Source organism: Ischnura elegans, chromosome 6, assembly GCF_921293095.1.
Source record: "Ischnura elegans chromosome 6, ioIscEleg1.1, whole genome shotgun sequence".
NCBI lineage: Eukaryota > Metazoa > Arthropoda > Insecta > Odonata > Coenagrionidae > Ischnura > Ischnura elegans.
The window spans coordinates 53,577,082-53,599,472 of record NC_060251.1 but is presented as its reverse complement, the minus strand read 5'-3'; the positions used below and the strand labels follow the sequence as shown (position 1 = coordinate 53,599,472).

The 22,391-nt window shown below is 39.4% G+C and overlaps 1 protein-coding gene across 8 annotated transcripts in view; it reads left to right on the top strand.

Annotated features, from left to right (window-relative positions):
- Positions 1-22,391, top strand: part of LOC124160697 (segmentation protein paired-like) — a 366,048-nt gene that overhangs the window by 5,690 nt on the left and 337,967 nt on the right. For 6 of the 8 annotated variants that reach the window (XM_046536676.1, XM_046536683.1, XM_046536678.1 and 3 more), the window contains exon 2: positions 7,242-7,271. In XM_046536676.1, coding sequence (XP_046392632.1) covers positions 7,242-7,271 — 30 coding nt within the window. The remainder of the gene's footprint in view (positions 1-7,241; positions 7,272-22,391) is intronic. The other 2 variants (XM_046536677.1, XM_046536675.1) reach the window with 1 other exon arrangement.

Below are 22,391 nucleotides of genomic sequence, written 5' to 3'. Positions count from 1 at the left end.
TTAGGTGGAAATTTGAAAATCCTTATAAATTTTCATTCCTAGAGGCTAAGTTGGTAAGTTTTAGTGAAGCATAAAAATTGCATCTGTATTAGGTGGAAATTTGAACATTCTTAAAAATATTTATTCCTAGAGGCCAAGTGGGTAAGTTTTAGCAAAGCAAAAATAATTTCAGGCCCTTAAAAAGAGAAGGGTGAAGGGCAAAAAGATCTCCGAAATCTGTAACATTACGTGAGTCTTAAGCTCTCGTGTTAACATCGGCCATTCCCATTTCAAATGCCTGTAATGCGATGATGCTCTAATTTCCTCGTGCGTCCTGCACATAACGTTTATGAAAACCAATATGAAATCACTGATGAGATTTTAATGGCAGCTCATCCTCTTGCGTTTTCCTAACAGACATTCGTGACTCGTGCACTGTACCTTTGCCATTTCCACCTTTCACCCTCCCGAATTATTCTTTCATTTTCCTCCAAGTCGGGGGTGGTTTCGCGGGAGAAATTGGGAGTAATTTCTGTGCATCAGATGCAGGGTCCACTTACTTAGGTCGTTGCCGAAATGGGAGCTTTTCAAAGAAGCTCGCCCCACCAAATACTCTTGTAATTGAAAGCATTTTTTGAAAACAAATAATATCCTTACCTAAAGCTTTCGCCATCGTTTCCATTATTATAAAAATGGCGTGGCTCTTTTATATCACTTATCGTTGCGAGGATTCAGTTTGGATGCGGCTCTTTGCAGAACTGATGATGTCACCTCCGATCTTATGGCTTGTTTGAAATGTTTTAGGGCATTTTGCTCAAAGTAATGTTACAGTATATCGGGTGATGGATGAATTTATTTATATGCCACAATAGTTAAATTTTTAGAAATATTGAGTTTGCTCTCATATTGCGTAATTGTCAATCAAAATTTTAGATCCAATAACTTATTAATGTAGATTTTTCCGTAAAAATCTTATTTTCGGCCAGCAAACTATTGTTTTAATCGTTATTTAATGACTTCACACGGTGAATATGGTGGTAGAATGAGTATATTTTTCTAATTTTAATTAGTGGTTGCTTTTCTTTATTGAAACAATCTCTTGAAAATATTGGTATTTTCCCCCTGAAAATATTGATATTTTAATAAGCCTTCAGGCGCTAAAATATTGCCAACCATTGATGCAGAAAGGAAATGGAAAGGGTATGTTCCTTAAATTTAAAACTTAGGTATTTATAAACTTCTTTTTTAAGCAATATCGCGAAGATATTGGAATTTGCCCCTAGATACTTTGAGAAAGCCTGAAGGCGCTAAAATAGTGCTAAATACCGCTGTGGAAATCTTCTACATATGGTGATGAGCACGGTTATGGTACAAGTGACATGATCTTTATTCAACTATTAAACTCTTGCGAACCACCCTATTCCTGCCGTTTTGTTACAACCCCCTGCTTCTTCGCATGATGCCTTTCTACACCACCGTAGTGTACCCCGCCCCCTATCAGCCTCTCCCGTTCCCCTCCCTCCCTGACCCCTTCCCACAGTCCTTCCGGGGAAAGACCCGCCGCAGAGCTTTGTATATATCAACAGAATCTCGACCGCTGGTGGCCAGTGCGTCCGTTCTCCTGGAGGAACTCTTTCAACCCCGCTGCAATCACGTCTCGAATCTTTTACCCTGCGCATCTTGGATCCCATATCTCCGGCGCCTTATCTACTATCCTGCCCAAGTCTTTCCCCTCGGATATTCCCTTCCACGGGCATCTTTCTCGCCCTCGTTATCTCTTTGCCTTACGTACGTCCTCTTCTTCCAGTTTTATCTCTTTCACTTTCTCCGCTTTGGTCCCAATCTTGCTGCTTTACTCATCTCTGTCCATGGCTGCTCGGGTCACTCCCCACCCATCTCTCTTCAGCTCTGTGGCTACTTAATTAGTGCCTCCATGTTTGCACTGAGAGGCGTGCGATTGGGAGCAAAAAATGTTCTTAGGTTCCTCTTTCACAGTATTTTTTTACTGGCAAACTATGTTGTTTGACTTGATAAAGTGATCTAAGATTACTTTTCGCTGGATGTATTAGGCACTTACCCACATTGATAGTAAAAATATATATTTTAAACTGTTCAATTAGCTCAATTTTAGTTTTTAATAACGAGTTCTATGCTCAAAATCTCATTTTGATTATACCGTTGATGAAAATACCTCCATTACTTCCGCTAACTTTTGTCTTATCCATTTAATTGATTAGACTCAATAAATTTACATTCATTACATATCTGATAATATTTGCACAAGAATATGTTTTGCAACTGAATAAAAGCGAGAGGAAAATTGGTAGTTCGCTTTTTTTTGGCATCCTGCTATATGTAGAAGCCCAGGAAAATGTAAGGTTTTTTAATTTTCTCTCCGTTATAAGAGTTTCACTTACATTCTCAAGCATATATTTGCGTAGGCTATCTATTTTATCGAGAGTATTTTGAATGATATACAGTTCTTTTTACTGACTTCGAGGAAAATGAATGGTCTATTCTGTTAAACTAACGACCAGGAAACTTACCCTGTCTCAGGTAGCCTCACGATAACGATGGTATGATATTACTCCAAAGAATGAATTTCTAATAAAGTTAAATATGATGGTGTAAGCTAAGTCTTTTGCCTATTTTCCTTCTTTTTGGCGTAAAATTAAATGCCAAGAAGCAAAACCCATCACTTCAGAGTCACACAGTGTCCAAATATTTCATATTTTTCGTTCAACGTGGAAAAATCTGCAATCAGGTAAATTATTTTGATTTCTGGGGTCTCATTCTTTGATTTCGTATGATATTATTTTGACATATTTTCTTAATTTTCTCATTTTATTTTTATTTAATGAAATACGGTACATTTACCTTATTTAATGATGAATAATATTAATAAATCATTGCCATTATTTCCTTGATGATAATGGTACATCCCTCTTATATTTTACCGGTTAAATAATTGAAAATCTATCAGCTTTTTAATTATGTCGAAAGGGATATACCTTTCACATTACACAAGGGTTACGAATGACAGTAGATTTATTATTTTCGCTTCTTCTTGGAGTATAGTACTCCAATTCTGAATTGGCACCGACAGGAGAGTTGACGGAATAGCGAGCGAAAGTAGAGAAATTCCGAGAAATCGCTACATCCCATGGGTAGGTTGTTTTGAGAGGGCAGTTAACAAGAGCAGAGAGGGTGTTGTTGGAAATTGAAGCGTCACAGGGAAAGTGACAGGGCCGCGAAGAGAGGCGTAGCTGTGATTCAACGATTGCGTGGCGTGGGTGAGGACAGGCGTCCGGGGGCGAGGTGGGAAGTGACGCACGCCCCCGACCGCGGCCAAAGACAACCCCCGCCACCCCACACGCGTCTTGTTAAGCGCACGACTTAATTCCACAACCACCCGACGAAATCGATGAATGGGATTTGTCATCTCGTACTCCGCTCAAGATTATTTTTTTTTAATTTTAGAAACAGAGCTTTTTCGTGTAGGCTGAGACTGAGGAGTAATTCGTCACTGCTAAGCAAATGCGTCGATGAGTAAGCGGATAACTGTTGGTAAGATTTGCCGAAAAAATTTCAAAATTTAAGAATATGGTATTGTATCAAATATCAGACGACTTTATTATTTTAATTTGAACGTTTTACGTCAGCTCAATGAAATAGAATGTGCATACTTATAAGTTCAACCGATTTAGGCGTGATGTAGTTCAAATTCGACATTTTGAAGTGAAAGGTTTTTTTGCACTTTTCCACAATAATTTTATGCATACGATGCGTTTCTTTTTGTACCACATAATGTCCCGGTGAGCCGAAATGCATTGCACGCACTAAATAATTATGGATAAGTACAACTACCTTTCATTTCAATAGAAGTAATTACAAATGCGATGGTGGTTGGCGTAACATGGTGAAACTCCTTCATGATGCACAAAGGTTAAGAAAACACTTAGCTGTTTCACAAAATAAAATATATTGCGACCGGTTTCGATACAGCGTATCATCATCTGGCCACCCCACACGCGTCTTGTTAAGCGCACGACTTAATTCCACAACCACCCGACGAACCCCCAGATGATGATACGCTGTATCGAAACCGGTCGCAATATATTTTATTTTGTGAAGTAATTACCTTTTCGTTATGCAAAAAGCCCTTGAATTTGTAAAATCTTATTGGCAACCTGATTCACATATATTTCTTTCCAAAATCTCTATTTCCAACAGCATAAAATATTGGAAATTCAAATAATGACGGAATGCTTAATTGTGTTTACACGTGATTTCGAATTGCAGACCAAATATTTTTTGAAGTAATTGAATAATAAGTTAATATAGACATAAGTACATAAGTTGATATCCCATCCTATAAAATATAGTATTCATATTATATTATTCCGGGTAATGAATGAGAATTTATCTCTAAATTCTCGTCATTCGCGCAAGGCATAAGTCCTTGCTTTGGAGTAATTGAACCTGTTGTCGTGTGGACGACTTAAATCCCGTTGAACGGAGTCTCTTAGCTGACACGGCTCTTGCCGCGGGATTAATCGCACCGCATTCTCCACCCTTTCCATTCCTCTCCTTATCTCTCGCCCCTTCTGAACAGCACGCACGACGTCACCCATCATCCCTCCTCGCTCGTCAGTACTGCACCTACGCGTCCCTCTCCTCGCATCGCTAGATCAGCTGCCGCTGCCTCCGGCTGGGGGAGTGAGTGTAAAACCGCCCCCAGAGCGGTGTTTTGTGCCCACGCCTGCCCAGGGGGCGGCAGAGTGGATGTGCAAGATTCTCTAAAAGTCTGCCTATGAGCGACTGCGTTACCAAATGGGAATGCTACTTCTTTCCACCATGTCCTGAAGGTCAATTCGGTGATTATTGTATTGAAGAGGGATTTTTATAGTTTTTTTCGTACATCTAGGCCGCTTGTACCGTAAAAATGAAGATGCCGCGTTATGGCTGCATTTAATTGCAAAAATCTCGAAATATCCGTAAGAATTTTAATAAAATAGCGTTTTATTCGTAAATGAAGTAGTGCATTCTGTTTAAATGCGATGATAGAGGACGATCTTTTGCGGCTATCACGCGATATCTTCATTTTTGGGTTACAAACTGCATCACGATATGCTGGAGAACTATGTATTTTATATTTTTTGGGGTGTCGAGAGATTAGCCTCCGTTGAAATGATTGTTTTTGATTAGCCAACGTGTCGGCTTACTTACACGTCCTCAAATAATGACAATTTATGATGAACACCAATCAATTACAAGGGCATTGAACAATAAAGATAAACCGTAATAATTTTTTCATGAAAATGGGTCCTTACTTGTAAATAATTCAAAATTTAATAAAATGTAAATAATTTATTTTCGTGTACATTTGTGTGTATGTTTTTCAGTGCCTAAAATGTTTGTATTCTCAAAATCGAAAAAAATATAAATTATCACTAGCATATCCTGCCAAGGTCATGTTTTATTATGAGGCACGCATAGGTATAATTTAACCCTCTTGAGAGATTACTTGTACAGACGCACTTCCTGACCTCTAGGCTTTTTCTCCATAACCATCCTCTCCCCCATCACGGTGGTTTTGTTTACGCCGTGTGACCCTTGGCGTGACGGTAGAACGGAGAAAATGGTGGTCGTGGTGGGAATTCAACCTGCTTTGTGGGAGGTGCGTATAGCGAACGCGACCACACGGATCACGGCTTCGGAGTCACCCATGAGGGAGTCAGTGGGAGAGGTCTCGTACTATTGTCGGCGACCGGGAAGAAGGGGGTGTGAGGGCGTTTGTTTTTATTTTACGCTTGCTTCACGTACGGTTGTGCCGCTCGACCGAAAAAGAGGGAGAAACTGTGATCTCCTCGACCGACCGCGGCCTTCGTAAGCGGTCGCGTCGTTGAGACCTGGTGACCGATGACTGCTTGACTTCTGGCAGCCGCATCAGGGCGTAGGCGCTTTTCCTGAGATCCGTTAGCACCGAGAGGACGCACCGCTCAATTCGTGTTTTTTCTTGACGCATAAAGCCCCGTTCGCATCATCTTAACTTGACCAAATAGCACCCAAACCTATAAGTAAAATACTTACCAAACAAAACTCAGATCGTGCACCAATCTTGAAAACAATACCTGATGATGACGCCGCTGCGTCGAAACTAGTTGTACCACGAGAATAAATTGGTGGAAAAAGATATAGTTTTTTTCCTCGCATTTGTTCTTGAAACAAACTTCAAGAGTGCTTTGACCAGTTCCTATTCCTGTCGATAGACATGATTGTTTCCCATGATAGTGGCTACTTTCAAGGGGGTGAAGAAAGAGATTTAATCTTTTTACAGCCAATGATCACTCCAAGTCGGTTGCTATGAACCACTTGGAGTTGTTATAAACCATTGGCCGCTCATTTTACGTGTTCAACTCCATAGGTACACCAAGTTAAGACGTTGTGAACGGAGCTTTACTCGTTTAAAAGTTATGATATGGCCTTACTAAGGAGAATATGAAGTGGATCTTTGTTAAAATTGGCCTGTTTTTCAAAATTGAAAACATTATCGTCGCCTTTTCTCATTTGAAAAATTCTTATATTTGAGAAACAGGCAAATGCTGACGAAGATAAACTCTTTGTGTCCTATAAATTTCTATTAGATATTGTGAGTTTTAAACGAGATATTCCACGCGAAATAATAGCTAACAGTTCGGTCAAGAGGGAGTGTTTCGTCCACTTTAATTTTCACTCTAACCAATGCAGATCTGAATCGGATTTAACTATCGCAAATTAGTAATTAAATTTTTCTCTGTTTTGTATTTTATTTGTGTATTTTTAAGTTAAGCATTGAATTGGAATCATTTATGGAAACATTACATTATACCATAGCTGTGTTTTGATGATTATGTGATTTAGTTTATATTTGTTTATCCGAATATGTTTTTTCATTTTATAGAGCGGTTTTACAGTGGTTGTTTGGATGCAAGTATAGGGTTATTAAATCCTTACTATCCTCTGGTGGGGATGTTTTGAGATGAAGCTAATTAATTCTTGAAATTTTCTTTGTTTGACAGACAAAATAGGTGGTGTCTGTGACAACCTATTTCAGCCAAATTTTGGGGCATGAAAGCAAATTCAAATAAATATTAATTATTATAATATTAATAAATATTAATTATACATTAATGTATTTGCGCCATTAATGTTATCATATGTATTCATTGTTGCTTATCTGCTAGTACATCATGTTTTCTCTTTTTCTCTTCCCTCTATAGCAGAGAGCGGACACGGAATGGGACCAGAAGGTGAGTGAGAAACAATTTTTCCTTTTCTTCTTCTCTAAAGTTAACTTCCTTCCGTGGTGAAATATAATTGAGAGGTATGGAGAAGGTGCGAGACTACTCATACTGCTTATTGCTACCGGAGAAACTGTCGTCACAAAGAAAATTCACGTGGTGAAACCCAGAAACATGGAGACAATATTGCGTGGTTTTTAAAGGTAAATTGGCTATTAACAATTGGAACTGCTGACATAAAGTGCATTTGACATTATGTCTGTTAGCTCTGACATAATTCAAATCCTTTTGCGAGATAGACAATCATTGCAAGATTGTATAATATTTTTTGGGCCAAAATTTCGTCCTATTTTCATTTAATATCGAAGTTTCTTGACCCACTACCAATCATTTCTTCATTGAAAAGAAGATCAGACTTGCTCTTTCGATCAATATTTGATAATTTTTTGATCAAGTTGCAGCATTTTCGCAGCATGGTTTCACATAATAGTTTGGGTGCAGCTGAAAGTAGAAAAATGAAGTGGAAGTTGGCGGTTAAAATTATCTGGAGCTACACCTCGTTTGGGGAACATACTTTCAGGCTTATTTTCGAATATCTATTACAAAATTTTCAGTCTATATCCTCCGCTATTCAGTGCATGAAGCTATTATGTGCTAAAGGAACACGCCACGCTCTTATAAGTGACCCTGAACACCTTGATTGTGGAAGATTTTCCCACGAAACGGAATTCCTCTCTTTTTTTATTTGCAGTCTCGTTTCCAAGGTGACCTCATTAGAACCCCTGATCCTCCCACACTTGATTATATTTTCCCATTCCCACTGCAGGGAAACACTCTCGCTTTCCTGGGAGGAAATAAGTTGTGTGGGACCCATGCTTTCCTCCGTGGCAACATTATGACTAACCAAGCCGGGTTGTGAGTTTTCAAAATCCCCCACGAAAGTAATCCTTATAAAATATTCCGTTCGGAGGAATTGGCCATATTCTGCGTTGTGTTTACATGGGTTCACCTGTTTCCATGAGATTGTCTGTTGAATGACTTGTAGTTTGTTTATTGCCGGGGGTCGCACAGTCGAGTTCCCGTGCGTAGCGGGGTTAACCAGCGGAGCCGTGAAATATATATTGGCTTCCGCCTGTTACGCTAACTTCTCTTCCCAATGTAAAGCTATTCATGAGGTTGGGTTTATGCTTTAATTCTGATGAAAAATAAAAAATGTATTGCTCGTGGATATATTTTTCGTTTTAACATGTACCCCATTTTATTATATTTATTGTTCTGTTATGTAAAAATTAAAGCCTTTCAATAACAAATAGTATTGATTATGGCATATATCGGTGACTTCAATTGTAAATGCTTCGAAGCAGTTCAAACGTCGGAGATAACTGGAGATTTTTCTCTCATCCATGGCATGAAGTCTTAGCCTGAGGATATTTTCAAACTCACGAATATGGAAATGCCCCATCTATCCACCAGCTAGTGCTATTTCACGAGCACATATGAATTAACTGCATAAATACGAATTTCCTGTGGCAAACAAATTTAGGCACAGCATCATTATGTTTGACTCAGGGACAGAAACGTGGTCAATCTTTACCAGTGAAAAATAGTTTTATCCTTAATTTTACTCCTCTCTCAACGAGTTCGATATTCAAACCCCCTTTTTCGAACAGTCAGTTGTAATGAGATAACAAACGTAATGATTTATATTTCCATGTAGTTTGCATGAGTCGAAAATTTGCTAATTACTTTCGATTTAATGGTCTTGAAGTTCTCGCAGATACAAAATTTCTGCCGTGTAAAAGCTGCATTAAAGCCTTAATATTAATTTTCGTATGAGGTATTCTGGTTGATATTCACTTCGATAAGATGCAGTGATCGTTTCCAAACCGACCCAAAGGTCTTGTCGACGGCATAGCAAATCACACGACACGGGAATAAATCTCCAAAACTTTTTTTTGATAAACCTGCTGTGCGCTGAGGGAAAATATGAAAGATATTGAATTTTTCTCTTCTTCTAGATTCATGGCATAAGGCTATCATGTGAACATGGGATAGTGGCAGACGCATCAATTTCGTTAATCGGATTTAAATTTTCCTGTCTTTTGAATAAAGTCACCGCATATTACTTTTCGCCCTCGTTGGTTGAGTTCCCTAATGGTTTAAAGTAAAAGAAATTCATGCGAAGCCCTTGAAGGCTACGAGAAACACTGACATTCGGGTAATCAGATACTCTAGAATAGATTTTACTAAAATACTAATACCTCTCCTTCTTTTAGGCTATTGAATTTAATGAATCATAATTTTCAATCCAAATACACAATATATGTAACCAAACAATTGCGTCGAAATCACCTGATAAAATCCATCAAGAATCTAGTGACTTAGAATTTTGCCGTTTAATCTTGGAGGCAACCGCAGTATCCGATAAATACTCATGTATATATATTTATGAGTGAACATGTTAAAAAATTTACATAAAGGTTTAGCATAAATCTTTTTTTTAATAACTTCATATTCACCTTCAATGCAATAAGATAAATAAGGAATATTTATAATTTTCGTCACAGTCAGTTTTATTGACCGCTTATGATGCTGTTCACATATCATCATAGTTTTTCCAAAAGGATATCTATTTTTGGCCCACCTGATGCGTGTATTGGGTGCGCTTTTGTGGGTTTTGATGTTCATTTTTATGATTCAGTATAACTAAGCGATTCCGCAGTGCTAATAATACGCCCTTTATAGTTTTATCATCTGTCTCCACCGCAAATCGGAGACGTACCGTACCTACATATTCGTGGGTGCGATCAATGCCACGGTGCGGAATGGAAAAGGAGAAGAAAAAAAATGGAGTTTTATTTCCTCCTCCAGATTTTTCCCAATGCAAGCTCACCATGTAAGCATGGGAACGAAGCAGACGCATTAATTTCGTGTATCGAAGATAAATGCCTGCCCTATCCCCTACTTTCCCCCGCCCCTCTCCTACCCTTTTTTGAATACACGCGAATACAAACGCCCAGACCACTCTCCCCACACCCCATCCCCCCCTCCCCCCGAATCCATTGAGCGTTAGGGAAGAGCATGGGAATTAAGGGGGGAGGAAGTGACATGCTCCCAGTGAAAAGGCAAAAGTGGACTGCCCCTCACCTCTCCGCCGCCCCCGCATTCCAGAATTCTTCCCCCACCCCCTCCGCCGTCCACCCTTTGCCCTTCGCCATGTACACTGACGATTCGACTCACTCCTCTCCGCCGCACAATCTTCTCCAACCACCCACCCACTTCCACCTTGCCTCTCCCACGTTTAAAAACTTTTGCCTTCGAAATCAACCGACTTATTCCTCCGACTCCGTCCCGCGCAGCGTTTCCCATCGTATACCCTTGTTTCCTCCTCTCCTTCCCCGAATAGGCTTCATACTCTTCTCACCTCGCCAGCGTAAATACACACCATTGCCTTAAATTATATATGGATCTTACGCTCGCGTTAGCGTTATAAATGAGAGTTTAGGGTATGGTGAGAATAAATAAATATCCGATGCTTCCGATTAATAACAGCCAATCGTTCAGGTTTTTTTTACTATAAATTAAAACATTTCTCACTTATCATCACCATAAGGCGATAGTACGAGATTTTCCAAGTCATTTGATGCCTTTTATACGTATAAGGTGAAAGAGTGAGGTTATGCGTAAGAATTGTCATTTATTTATGAAGAAAATGTATTTAAGCATTCAAATATTAAGTAAGCACCATAATAATAATAATAATACTTGCGAATTTCATTGGTTCCGACAGTAAGGATGTCAGTAATCGAGGCCCTGCGTTTGTCTTGGGTGTAAATTATAAGTTCGCTTGGGAATAGAATCCAATTCTAATCTAAAAGTTCTGGAATTTATTCATTGATACATTAAAGTTTTTAATTTCACAGTCCACTATTATTTTTTTATTATTATTAGTGATAGTAACGACGAGCGCTGATCTCCAATTGGGCAATACATCAATCATGCATGAGGAATTCCATGTTACAACAGTTATGCTCACCTAATGTTTCGCGAAGGTCTCAACAAAAAGGAAAAAAACTCGGATGATTACGTGCATAGTGAAGCGAGTTCAAAGTGGACTAAACCGCCCCCCATCTCCCCTCTCCCCTACATTCTTCTAAACCCCCTCCGCACACCTCCGCCTTCCCTTTCTTCCTGCCAGCCTTGATAACGTACTTCCGGTCCGTTCTCTCACGCTACAATAGCTGCCCATCTTCTTTCCCCCCCCCCCCCCATCCCTCCCTTCCTGCTCGCGGCTCCCACAGCCTAAACTCTCATTCTAACTCCCCCTCACCCTCCCACAGCATTTGTGGATACGCTGCGACCATACCATCGACCTTCAGCATCGACTCTGGCAGGGAGGCACTGCCCACTTCTCAGAGTCCGCTCCTTCAGTGCTGTCTCCCCCTCCCTTTGCACTGTCGACCGATAACCTTGCCATTACATTATACTCTCTATCTCCCACGATCCCCAACCCTCTCCCCGAGTTAACATCTCCGCAGTCAACCTTTTTCGGCAGCTCTCTCCAGGGAACGTGAGCCCGAAAGGTCCCGCCGAGGAGTGTGTCGGAGGTCAATTCGAGATGACGCATAGCTCCCTCTAGAGCGGTCCTCATCATAATCATCCCTGGTCAACAATCCTAAAATCTGGATCATACGATCATTTTTTTCATCCCTTTCGAGGGACAGCTCCATCGATCGCTTCAAATCTCGGCGGATAAAATAAAATCAGAAGACCTAAGCGTGATGTGGTGGAATTTTTCCATATCGAAAGAAACGCTTGCAATTTTCCACGAATATAGAATTTTAATCCCGACCTAAGTTTCGACGTTTCTACATCATCTTCAAGTTGCAAAATAGTTGAATCACTTTGTTCCTTGGTCGAACCATTCAAGGGCGTACCCGGGATCAAAACTATAGGGGGCAAGCCATGGTCGTTGTAACGCACAAAAGGTTAACGAAACCAACATTTCTAGGAAATTATAACAGCGCTTTATTGGTTTTGAATAATTATTTGCTCCAAAATAAAATATTTTTATTTCAATAACATGTTTTTTACTTATATCAATTTTCTTGGAGTTAAAGACAATTTGTTCAAAACTTCAAAACTGTCATTTTGAACTGAATTTACTTTTGAAATATGATTTGATGCTTTCCCGGCGAATGATGTGGGTAAACCCTTTTCGGGATTTCCACAGGGTTAATTTATCTATAACGGCCAACGTATCAAGCTCCGACTCGGGGCTCATCCTCAGGACTAAACCCTGAGGATGAGCCCCGGGTCGGAGCTTGAAAATTTGGCTAATATCTAAAATTGGCTAAAATCATCCCGGTGGGAATCCTGAGAAGAGTTTTTCCCACTAAATTTACTTTTCCTTCTGGGGGGACAGCTGTCCCCTTCTGCTCCCCGCTGGGTACGCCCGTGGAATCATTTTATTTCTTGAAGATGATGTTGTGACATTGAGACTTAGGTGAGGAACAAAATTTTAGAATCGTGGAAAATTGCAAGAGTTTCTTTCAATGCGGATGAAATGGCTGTTTCATGCGATAATTTTCTGCAATGGCTCGATGGATGGAAATCCCAATCCTTTTTCCATCTCTCGGTATGCCCTTTTTTCCGACAATTGTCTTCATCAGACCATCATATCTCCAGATGTGACCTCTCTTACTTTGCCTTTTTATTCGTGGCATTGATCCCTGTTCACAACAACATAACTTGACTTACTAATTGCCAGTTCAATAATTGGTACATTCCGTCTATCTTAGCTTAATGTGCGCATAAATCTTGAACCCAATGTCAGAGAAATTATTTTACGAAAGGTTCGGTATGCTTTTTCCCAAGATTTTTATTTCTAGAGCCATCCTGCTTTCCTTTTCTACATTACCTAATTTTTTAAACACTTTTGTATACTTTCCCACGAGCCGGGAGCCGAGACTTTGGACCTTTTCTTTTTTTTTCACCCTTCGGTTTGAAAATTTGCAGTTTGTTTAAATAAGCGAGCTCCTCTGTTTAATTCATTTTCATTTACGGAAAGATGAGTGTTTTGTGGCCCTCCTTTTCGTCGAACTACTCCATTAGATACAAAGATTAAAACCATAATTCCAGAAGCATTAGCATGCCGTACATAACAACGTGAAGTTCACACGATGACTCATTGGACTTTTTTCATTCTTCCCTTCTCCCTTTCTTTTTCCTCGACTTCCTTTGCCTATTTTCGTCATTTATTACTCCCTCCCATTTTTTCCTCATCCGTCTTCCCAGAGCTCGCTCGTCTGTGAGAAAGAAAACCATTGATTCACGGCTAACTCCTCTTGTTTCTCAGCGGCATTGTTCTCGGAACACTTTTACGGCGTGTTATATCTCAACGTATCAATTATTTGGGAAAATAAAGAGATTATCTGTGGAGGTTTGTCCCCGCAACTTTGTTAAGTGCACCTCTATCCCCATTCAATATGTTAATCCAAAGTCGTAATTACTCCGCTCCGTACACGCGAGTCATCTTCTAGCAGATAGTACTTTTTTTTAATGTTGGTACGATGGTTTTGTTGCTTTAAATAAAGCTTGAATCGTGAAGATATTGAGAGTAGGAACAAAGGTGTGACCCAATCATGGGATTCCAATATGATTCACTGCGTACGTTTTAGCTTCTTATTTCCAAATAAGCTCAGTGTTTTATCTCCCCCTCTTTACCTCATTTATTTAAAAGCATAGCTTCACCTGCGATTAGTCAAATTAGCAACCAGAAGGTTTTGCTTCTTATTAAAATAAATTCTTAGAGCTTCTCTGTAATATTAAGGCGTATTTATAGTTCACTCAGATTATTTCTCTTTTCCATCTTCCAGAGGAAATCAGCCAGTGAAGGAAAGAGCAATGGATTAAAAAAATACTCAAAAATCAAGAAAGCTCCTTTAATTAGGCCAAAAGAGTATTTTCGACTAGTAAGATGATTCATTGGTCGAATAGAATTGTTCCGAATTCACTCAGCGCATGCACAACGCTGGGTCATTCCTCGAACGTCTTGCATTGTCGTTCTTCTCCTATTTCATCGTCATGCTTCCCTAATTATCGCAAATGGTCTCATCCTGCATTATACTTGGCACATTCGAAGCCGTAGCAAGCTCCACAGAGAAGCCGGAATACTTGGCGAGACCAGTGATGGAGGCACTTATTGCATTACCAATCATTACTTCGGGGACGTCCGGCCATAAATTTCCCATCAAATCTGATTTGCTCTATTCACTCCTTCGCGTACCTTCCAGGCTATATCACACGAGTTGGGGAAAAACTGTGACGTCCATATGACGCCACGTATTGATAGAGTAAGGATTAATAGAGGGCGGATGGGTAGCTCCCTCCTCATTAAACTCGCGTGCCTATCACATGTATCACGTAGCGTGGAAAATTTACTCATAAAATATCCCGAAAGGATGAATTTAGCACATATTAAAATGATAATATACTAATCCTTAATCTAACAATGAGGCCCGCACCAAAGTGGAATTAAACTTTGAATGAAATGATTGTTTAGTGACAAAATGACGTCACAATGTAAAGAAGAGTTTGCATGGCAAAATCAGTGAAGCCAATAAATTTATAATATATTTATTTTCACTACCAAAAACGGACACAAAAGCATATAAATTGCCTGACCTCAAGATACAAATAAGTAGGCACAGAGAATAAATTTGAAGAAAAGGCAAATAGGCTAATTGGAAGACAGGGCCTACTAAAGTACGTGCAGGGGAGCGGTAGATTTTTCGGTGTGATTTTAGGGAGGATTTGAAAATAGATGCAAATGACACCTTGGAATGTCATTCACACTTACAGGTTGGAATCCTTTGATACTCGAAAAAAAATTTTAAAACATGAACTAAAAAATTTAAGATTATTTATAGCACAACAATCATTCTCTTAATGCTCTAATTCAGTACCATATCCCGGTTACCTATTTATTTCAATCGATAATTTATCGTTTATTTTCAATATCTTAAGGAAGGTAATTCAATAGGAAGGTCGTGAAGGTAGTATTCTATGCATGGATTGGGCACGGCCAAGAGGAAAATTGGAGTGATTGTTAACCTCTTCATAATCAATTGAGCGGTTGGAAAACTCGGTACCATTTGTAATGATAAAAAAATTTTTTGGCTCACACGTTTAGCACGCCGCCTCTTCAAATTAAAACTGATTTTAGAAACTGATTCCAATTAAAACCCTCATAAAAATGTAGAATAGGGAAGAACGTGCTCCCGCATTTTTATTTTTAGATCGCAAATCGTAGTAACCTGTAATGCTCGTGCGACTGATCTTTCTGGCCTCACCTTCCACCTCGTAATATCCTCCTCAGGTACCAATTCATTTGCTTCCCTCTACATCGAGTCTTCGGTCCAGAGACGGAATGAATGACCGTGCACATTAAGGCGCCTTTAGCACCGCTGCTGATGGTGCCGCTAGGGCAACATCTGCGCGGTGTCCCATGCTCACCTCACCCCTCTCGACCTCTTCCCATTCCACCACTCTCGGCAAGGCCTCCCCCCACCCCTCTACCACCCTGTGTCCAAGACGACTCCTTCCCCCCTCTGCCGTCTTCGCGAGTACTGCTCGCGACATATGGCGACGCATTTGCCCAACCGTCCGCCTTTTCGAAAAAATGTGATGGTGAGTTATATAAAGAGGGAAAAAAAGGTGTGGACTAGCGAATAGGGAGGGGGGGGGTAGTAGATGGAGGAGTCCTCTCTAAGTTCGGTTTGAACTTTTTAAAAGTCCGTTTCTCATGATCACATATGGCGTTTGTCTCTCTCGCTTCTTTGAGGTTTTGCATATGGGTCTCCTCCTACTTCCTTACCTTGGGTTTTCTTATTAGCATCGCTTTCCCTCTCCTTCTTCAAGCAGGTCTGGACTGCTCGGTTTAAAACTAGAATGTTATCAGTTCTCAATTTTTGTGAAATTTTTATTTAAGTCTGCATTCATTGCGGGATCACTTTAAATTTAATAATGAACTTTTTAAGTGTCTTTCATCTATATTTATGGCTAAAATCCCATTAAATATTACCTGTAATTATTATAGCTCCTTTAGCGACCGTAATGTTGTTTACTTTTATGGTAATATTAGGTCTCCAATAATGTGTTACATGGGGATCATATAGGTTGTTCTCGTAGCAGGGGAAATGTTTTTCTTACATTTTTGTACTTTTTATATCATAAATATATAATAATCAATACTACTGATCCGTGATGCCGGATACAATAATTTAAAATGCTTTTAAGATAATTTTATTCGATAAAGATATTTTTTTGTCTAACTATTCTTTAAAATCACATTTACCTCGTTAACTATTACGTAGAAAAAAATCTATAGGTTTATAGTTGATGTATAACGCAATTTATAAAATCTTACATGATATTGAATGTCCAAATTGCATTGAATTTCAATAAAACTTAGTCGGCGAAGCTATATTTGCTCTTACAATGAGATATTACTAGAATAAACAGGTGTAGAAAATTTCACACAGATCTGGAAATTATTTAAAAAAAACCTTTACCCACCTTAGTATCACCGCGGTCTACAAAATATCGGCGAAGCCTTCAAAAATTGGAATCTACTTTCTTTCCCGGTGTTATTTCATTTTCGGTCAACCAATGTTTTTTAAACTTCGCGCGGAGGAGTGTCGGTAGGCAAGGGGGAGGGTGGGGAATCGCCCCCACCTGCAGGGAACCCTCGCATCCCCTCCCCCCGTCTTCCTGCACGTCGACTCACCCGGCGACTACCTTCTTCCTTCCTTCCTTCCGCGGAGCTAACGTCTTCACCATATGACGCTCAAAAGACGAGTCCGCGCATCCTTTAAGGGGCCCTAATTGCTCTGCCACACTCCTTCCTCTTCATTGTGTTCTCATTGTGACTCCCCCAACCGTCATCACGCCCGTTTCAATTTTTTTTTCGAATGTTAACGGAAAAAGTTAAAGTTTAAATTCCCACCGTTGGGTGCGTAAGTTATGTATCTCGCTCCCTGGATCTTTAACCGTTTTCATCGTTTTCCACCCACTCATTTGATCACGGAGAGGTTAAAAGTCACTCCTGTTTTCATCATGGCCGCCCGACTGCCCCGACGCCGAGAAATTCATATTGGTGACACGAAATACGTGTTTTCGTACGCATACTTATGCTATTAATTTCTTGTTGAATTCCGATGAAAAAAAGTATGTGATTTATTCTATTGATCTTTAAATGATATCAGTGGGGTGGTCGTGAATTAGAGATTAAATATTTTTTTAATTATCCATTTGCCCTGATAACAGGAAAAAATACGGCCTTTTTCGTCGGAAATCATTAAAAAAATTAACAAAAAAATTATAACAAGCAGTCGAATTCTTGGGTAGGGGCTTCCTATCCATGCGGGACTCGAACTTCCGACGTTTCGTTTGGTAGGCGAGAACTCTACACTGCCGCCGGCGTGGCCGATCGATAAATTTTCTTGTGCAATACATATCCATTTAAGGCTACTTTTTGCGTTCAGTGATAAATAATGGCCTATAAAATTTATTTATACTGCAATCCCTGATTGAGTTACCATTCTGTAGTTTATATCCACGAAGAAAGGAATTCCCCGCAATTTAATTCGATATTCGCAGGTAATCAAGGTACATTGCAGGAAAGTAAATCCATGAGTAATTCCCATAATTAATTTGCACTCAGTTATCGGTATTTCCGTTTAGCAAGGTCAAATCTACATCGATAAAATACACCCATTCGACGACCTACAGGAATCGCTGTGCCTTATCGGCTTCGATGCATCGTATCCAATGGCCGAGTTCGATGAAATAATGTCCACTCATCAAAATCGATGAATTGCAACTGTTTACTAGTGACTACGATGCGTCTTGTATCTTCAACGTTGGCCATGCATGCATCATGACTCATCAACATCGATGCGGTTCATCTAATTGCTATGATCAATATCACAGTCGATTATTTTGATCAATTAACTTACAGCTCGGACCAATGCTTGATCCGATGTAAGTTTGGTGAATCAGGTTGTCCCATTGATCATCAAGTGGTGATAATGATGATGCCTATCCTTTTGAATGGTGTCGAGTTAAAAAATTTTCGTTTCCTCCAACGGACTCCAGCACATGGCGCGAGTCGTTAAACTGATTCATTTCTTTTGTTTCCGTTAAAGCCTCAGTCCGCGGTGAGGTATTAATTATGAAAGAATAGCCTCCCATTACGCCCTGGCCTCTCTCCTCCTATCTCTAGAAGCTTTAACGCTGCAATTACCCCTCGCTTGAACTCTGCGTCCAGCGTGAATAAATTACTACTGAATTGGTAATGAATAGCTGAACCTCGGGTGAGGTTCAACATATTTCAGTGTTTGAAATTCAGGGTACTAATAAGTACGCGTCCGACTCTATAGCGGTAATCGTATCTTCAACTAGAGGTGAATGGCCTTCTCTTGCTGCTCCTAACTTCGTTCAAGTATTATAAAGTTAGTTAGTAAAGGATAAAAATTGTTATAATTAATCCAGACAATAAGTCGTCTAGAACCCTGAATCAATTGATACTATACCTCTAAAATAAGAACATTACATAGTTTTCTGAGAATTATATAATAACTCATGGTAATGGTAGAGAAACTCCATGGAGCTTCCTTATTACTTTTCAATTTAATGAGGGTTATTAGGAACGTTTCCTTAGGAAATTTTATATTTTACTGTAGATAATGGAAAAATTGGGACGAGCAATTTTCTTCGTTGTATTTTAAGCATTAAAAAATCAAATATGAATTGCAGGCTTCTTATAGGTCCATCTGGAAATAGATACTCAACTAATGCCGGACCAATAATGAGAACAAACATACCTGGTGGGATATTATCGAAGTCGAGGAGGATTATTAGTCTCCTTGTTCTTAATTATATGCTATTTAAATGTTAGGACTACCTATAATCATAGGAATCGTGCATGTTCAGGTGTCTTAAGGTATAAGGCGTAGATGATGAGAGGTAGGGATTTAAAAAATACTAATTTCCCTATATCTTAATTTCTGTTTTCTCCAGCATAATTTAAAAATATCCAGAATCAGACATTTATGCATTCTTTATCATTATCTGTTGTCACCAGCTACGTCAGCATCAATAACTTTCCTCTTCGATCGGGGTCGACCTGTGGCTCAGGGATAACGCCTGAGTAAAAGTGTGACAGGCAATAAAATTAGCGTGGCGCTCACGTATTGGAATTTTAAATTTTCATCCCCTTCGAGAGATATGCGTCATATCATCGATCTGGCATTATGCGAGAGACTTTTTAAACACTTGTCTCGCGCGGGCAGATATGAAGGGATAATACACTCGATCGATGGAATAAGGCGAAGGCTTTTGCAACAGCAGCAAGTGCCTCCCTTCGGAAAACGTCAGCCTTCCTTCCTTCGGATTGCATTATCTCGCCAACACATTTCTCGAAAGTCCCGATATTTCTTTTCCCGCCGCAAATCGATTCTTACGTTTTCCCTGCATTAATGCGGGATATCAGGGAGCATGAATCTTTGAAAGTGGCGGTGGTGTAAGGGGGGTATGGAGGGTGGGTCGGCTGAGTTGCTCCTTCACAGGAAATTGAAGGTGCAGGGCGATTGCCCGGTGAATGAGTCACTCCGCGAAAACCAAGTCTTCTTTGCTTACTGCTATTCTTCGCCACTCCTTTTCAATCGTGAATGGCATATTGGTTACTTGGTATGAGTTGGTGAACTTCTTGAGTATATTTTTAAAAATCGTCTTACACCTGAAATACTCAACCTTACTTTTATTTTTTACACGACGTGACACACCTTAAACTGACTACAATACATAGATACTTGGCTAACAAAGCGTACCATGTTATTAAAATAAATTATCAAAGATAATAACCGATTACAAAATCTTAATTATTTCTCCAATATGGCAGGGTGAAAGGCGCAGGGGTGTTCAAGGATATGATTGTTGATTTTTGTTTCGGGAGGATTTCCACAAAGAAAATATACTCGCGAAAACCAAGTATTCTTGGCGTACCTTATTTTGGCTTGGCCTTACCTTATAATGACTCATAACCTTTGACTTGGCGTACCTTGTAATGGCTTTTCGTTTCTCGCCTTACAATCGTTAATGGCAGTGTGGAAGGCATAACGGTGTTCTCACATAAAAAAATGTGACAGTTGATTTTTGTTTCAGTAGCACTTTCACAAAGCAAATATATTTTTATCCTTTCCGTCTTTTTTTCCTCGTGGTAATTCCACGATTGGTATTCCAACTTGGGAGTTGCTAATATTAAAAAAAGTCCTTCACGAAAACCAACATGAGATATATTATTTAGATATGTTATACGATATGTTCTCCTTTGGTAATGTTACCTATAGACAATCAGAAAATGTTGCAAAATACAGTTCGGTTTGATGTTTTATTTCTCATGCGACTCTGAAACTTTATTGCCATTATGCTATCGTAACTCACTGCTCTTCGATTGCTTAACTAATTGAAAATATCATTTAGAGTGATCGACGCTGGTAACGTGATCGATTCCCTCGATTTCAATCAAATATAAATTATCATTTTTCCATTACACTTTCTGTCTCCAGTGGATGTCTATGGTAACCGCTTGTCATTTTAGTCATTTTGGAAGATTTCTAATGAAAACCCGTTGAGAATTGAAGATTATATTTTTGATCAATTTTGTCATTGGTTATTTACCGTCGATGACTACTTTTTATAGTCGAATATAATGCATGGGACACTTGATATCAACATTTCATTTGCTTTATCGTGTGCAGTCAGCGATAAAAAAAATCCCTTGTTGAGTCTGGAACTTTTTGCAGAGAGTTGCAGCACGCTTGTAAATATCGAAAATCGAACCCTCAAATCACTCATCGGATAAGCTCGTACTCCTTTGTCTCTTTGGATTTGTACCGCCGTCTTCGCTGATGGAAGGCGATCGATGGAAAAAGAAAATGAAAAAAAGAGTCCCTCTGGGGGATTATTTCAAGATTTTCTCCATTCTTCCATCAGATCGCGGCCTTGGAATTCCATTATTAGCGACGGCCGCGAGTGCTGCCGTCGGGAACATCATTAAAGTAGTAATCTATTGGCAAACTCCATTCGTTCTTGTGCGCGAAGATTGAGTAAATTGATTGTTTTTTTCATCTCTGCCATTCGTGTGATAATGTTTGGTTTTCCAGACATTCGATGATCATTAATGGATGCTTCCATGAGAAATCCAGTCTCAGGTTGGGTGTTTTTCTCCACTATCGCTGGGAAGTATCTCCCTCCCATTGTATGACTTGCTGGTCAAACCTGCTGTTCGATTTGAGGGAGTACATCACGTCCGTTTAGAATTGTAAAATTCTTGATTTTAGAAAGAGAGTTTGTATGCGTTCATGATTTCAAAGTGAAAATTGACTATTTCTGCGAATAACGTTGCGCAAAGCGTTTTGCGTTTTGATGAAGAAATCGTTTCATCCGCGAATATTCTCAGCTATTGCCTCTCAACATATGAATATAAAATCTCTCCATTGAAATATAAAATTTCGGGTAGCCGCCTGATTTATCGATTGGTCTTTTATTTTTTTAAATCAAGTCTTCGCCAAACTCATGGTCTCACGTAAAAATCGAACCGGCAATTTACATCTTAAACTTATTTTTCTTTGAATCGATGACGCAATCTGGATACGATTATTTCGCATAGACTTTAATTTCCTATTTTCACTCCGAATATTTTTTGACTGCCTGTGAATTACCGTACTCAGAAGAGTGCACATTACTCCCTATTTATCGGTTGCATTTAGCCTTTTTGCCGCGGTGAATAACTCGTTTAAAACTTTCAGTATCATCTTGAAATTTTCAAATTACATAGAGGAAAATTCTCTCAACTTTTGACTATAAGTCCAGCGTAAAAAATTAAAATCTGAGAAAACACCGAGGTAAAATTTTCGTTTCATAGACATAGGCAAGTGTCGACAGGAATCGACTCTATTTTTCCGATGGAAGTAACAGTGAATCTTTTTCGATCGTCAGCTAAAGCAACTTTTTTGCCGCACCCTTAGCAACGTCGATTTGTACTCTAGCTTCATCTAACTTTCA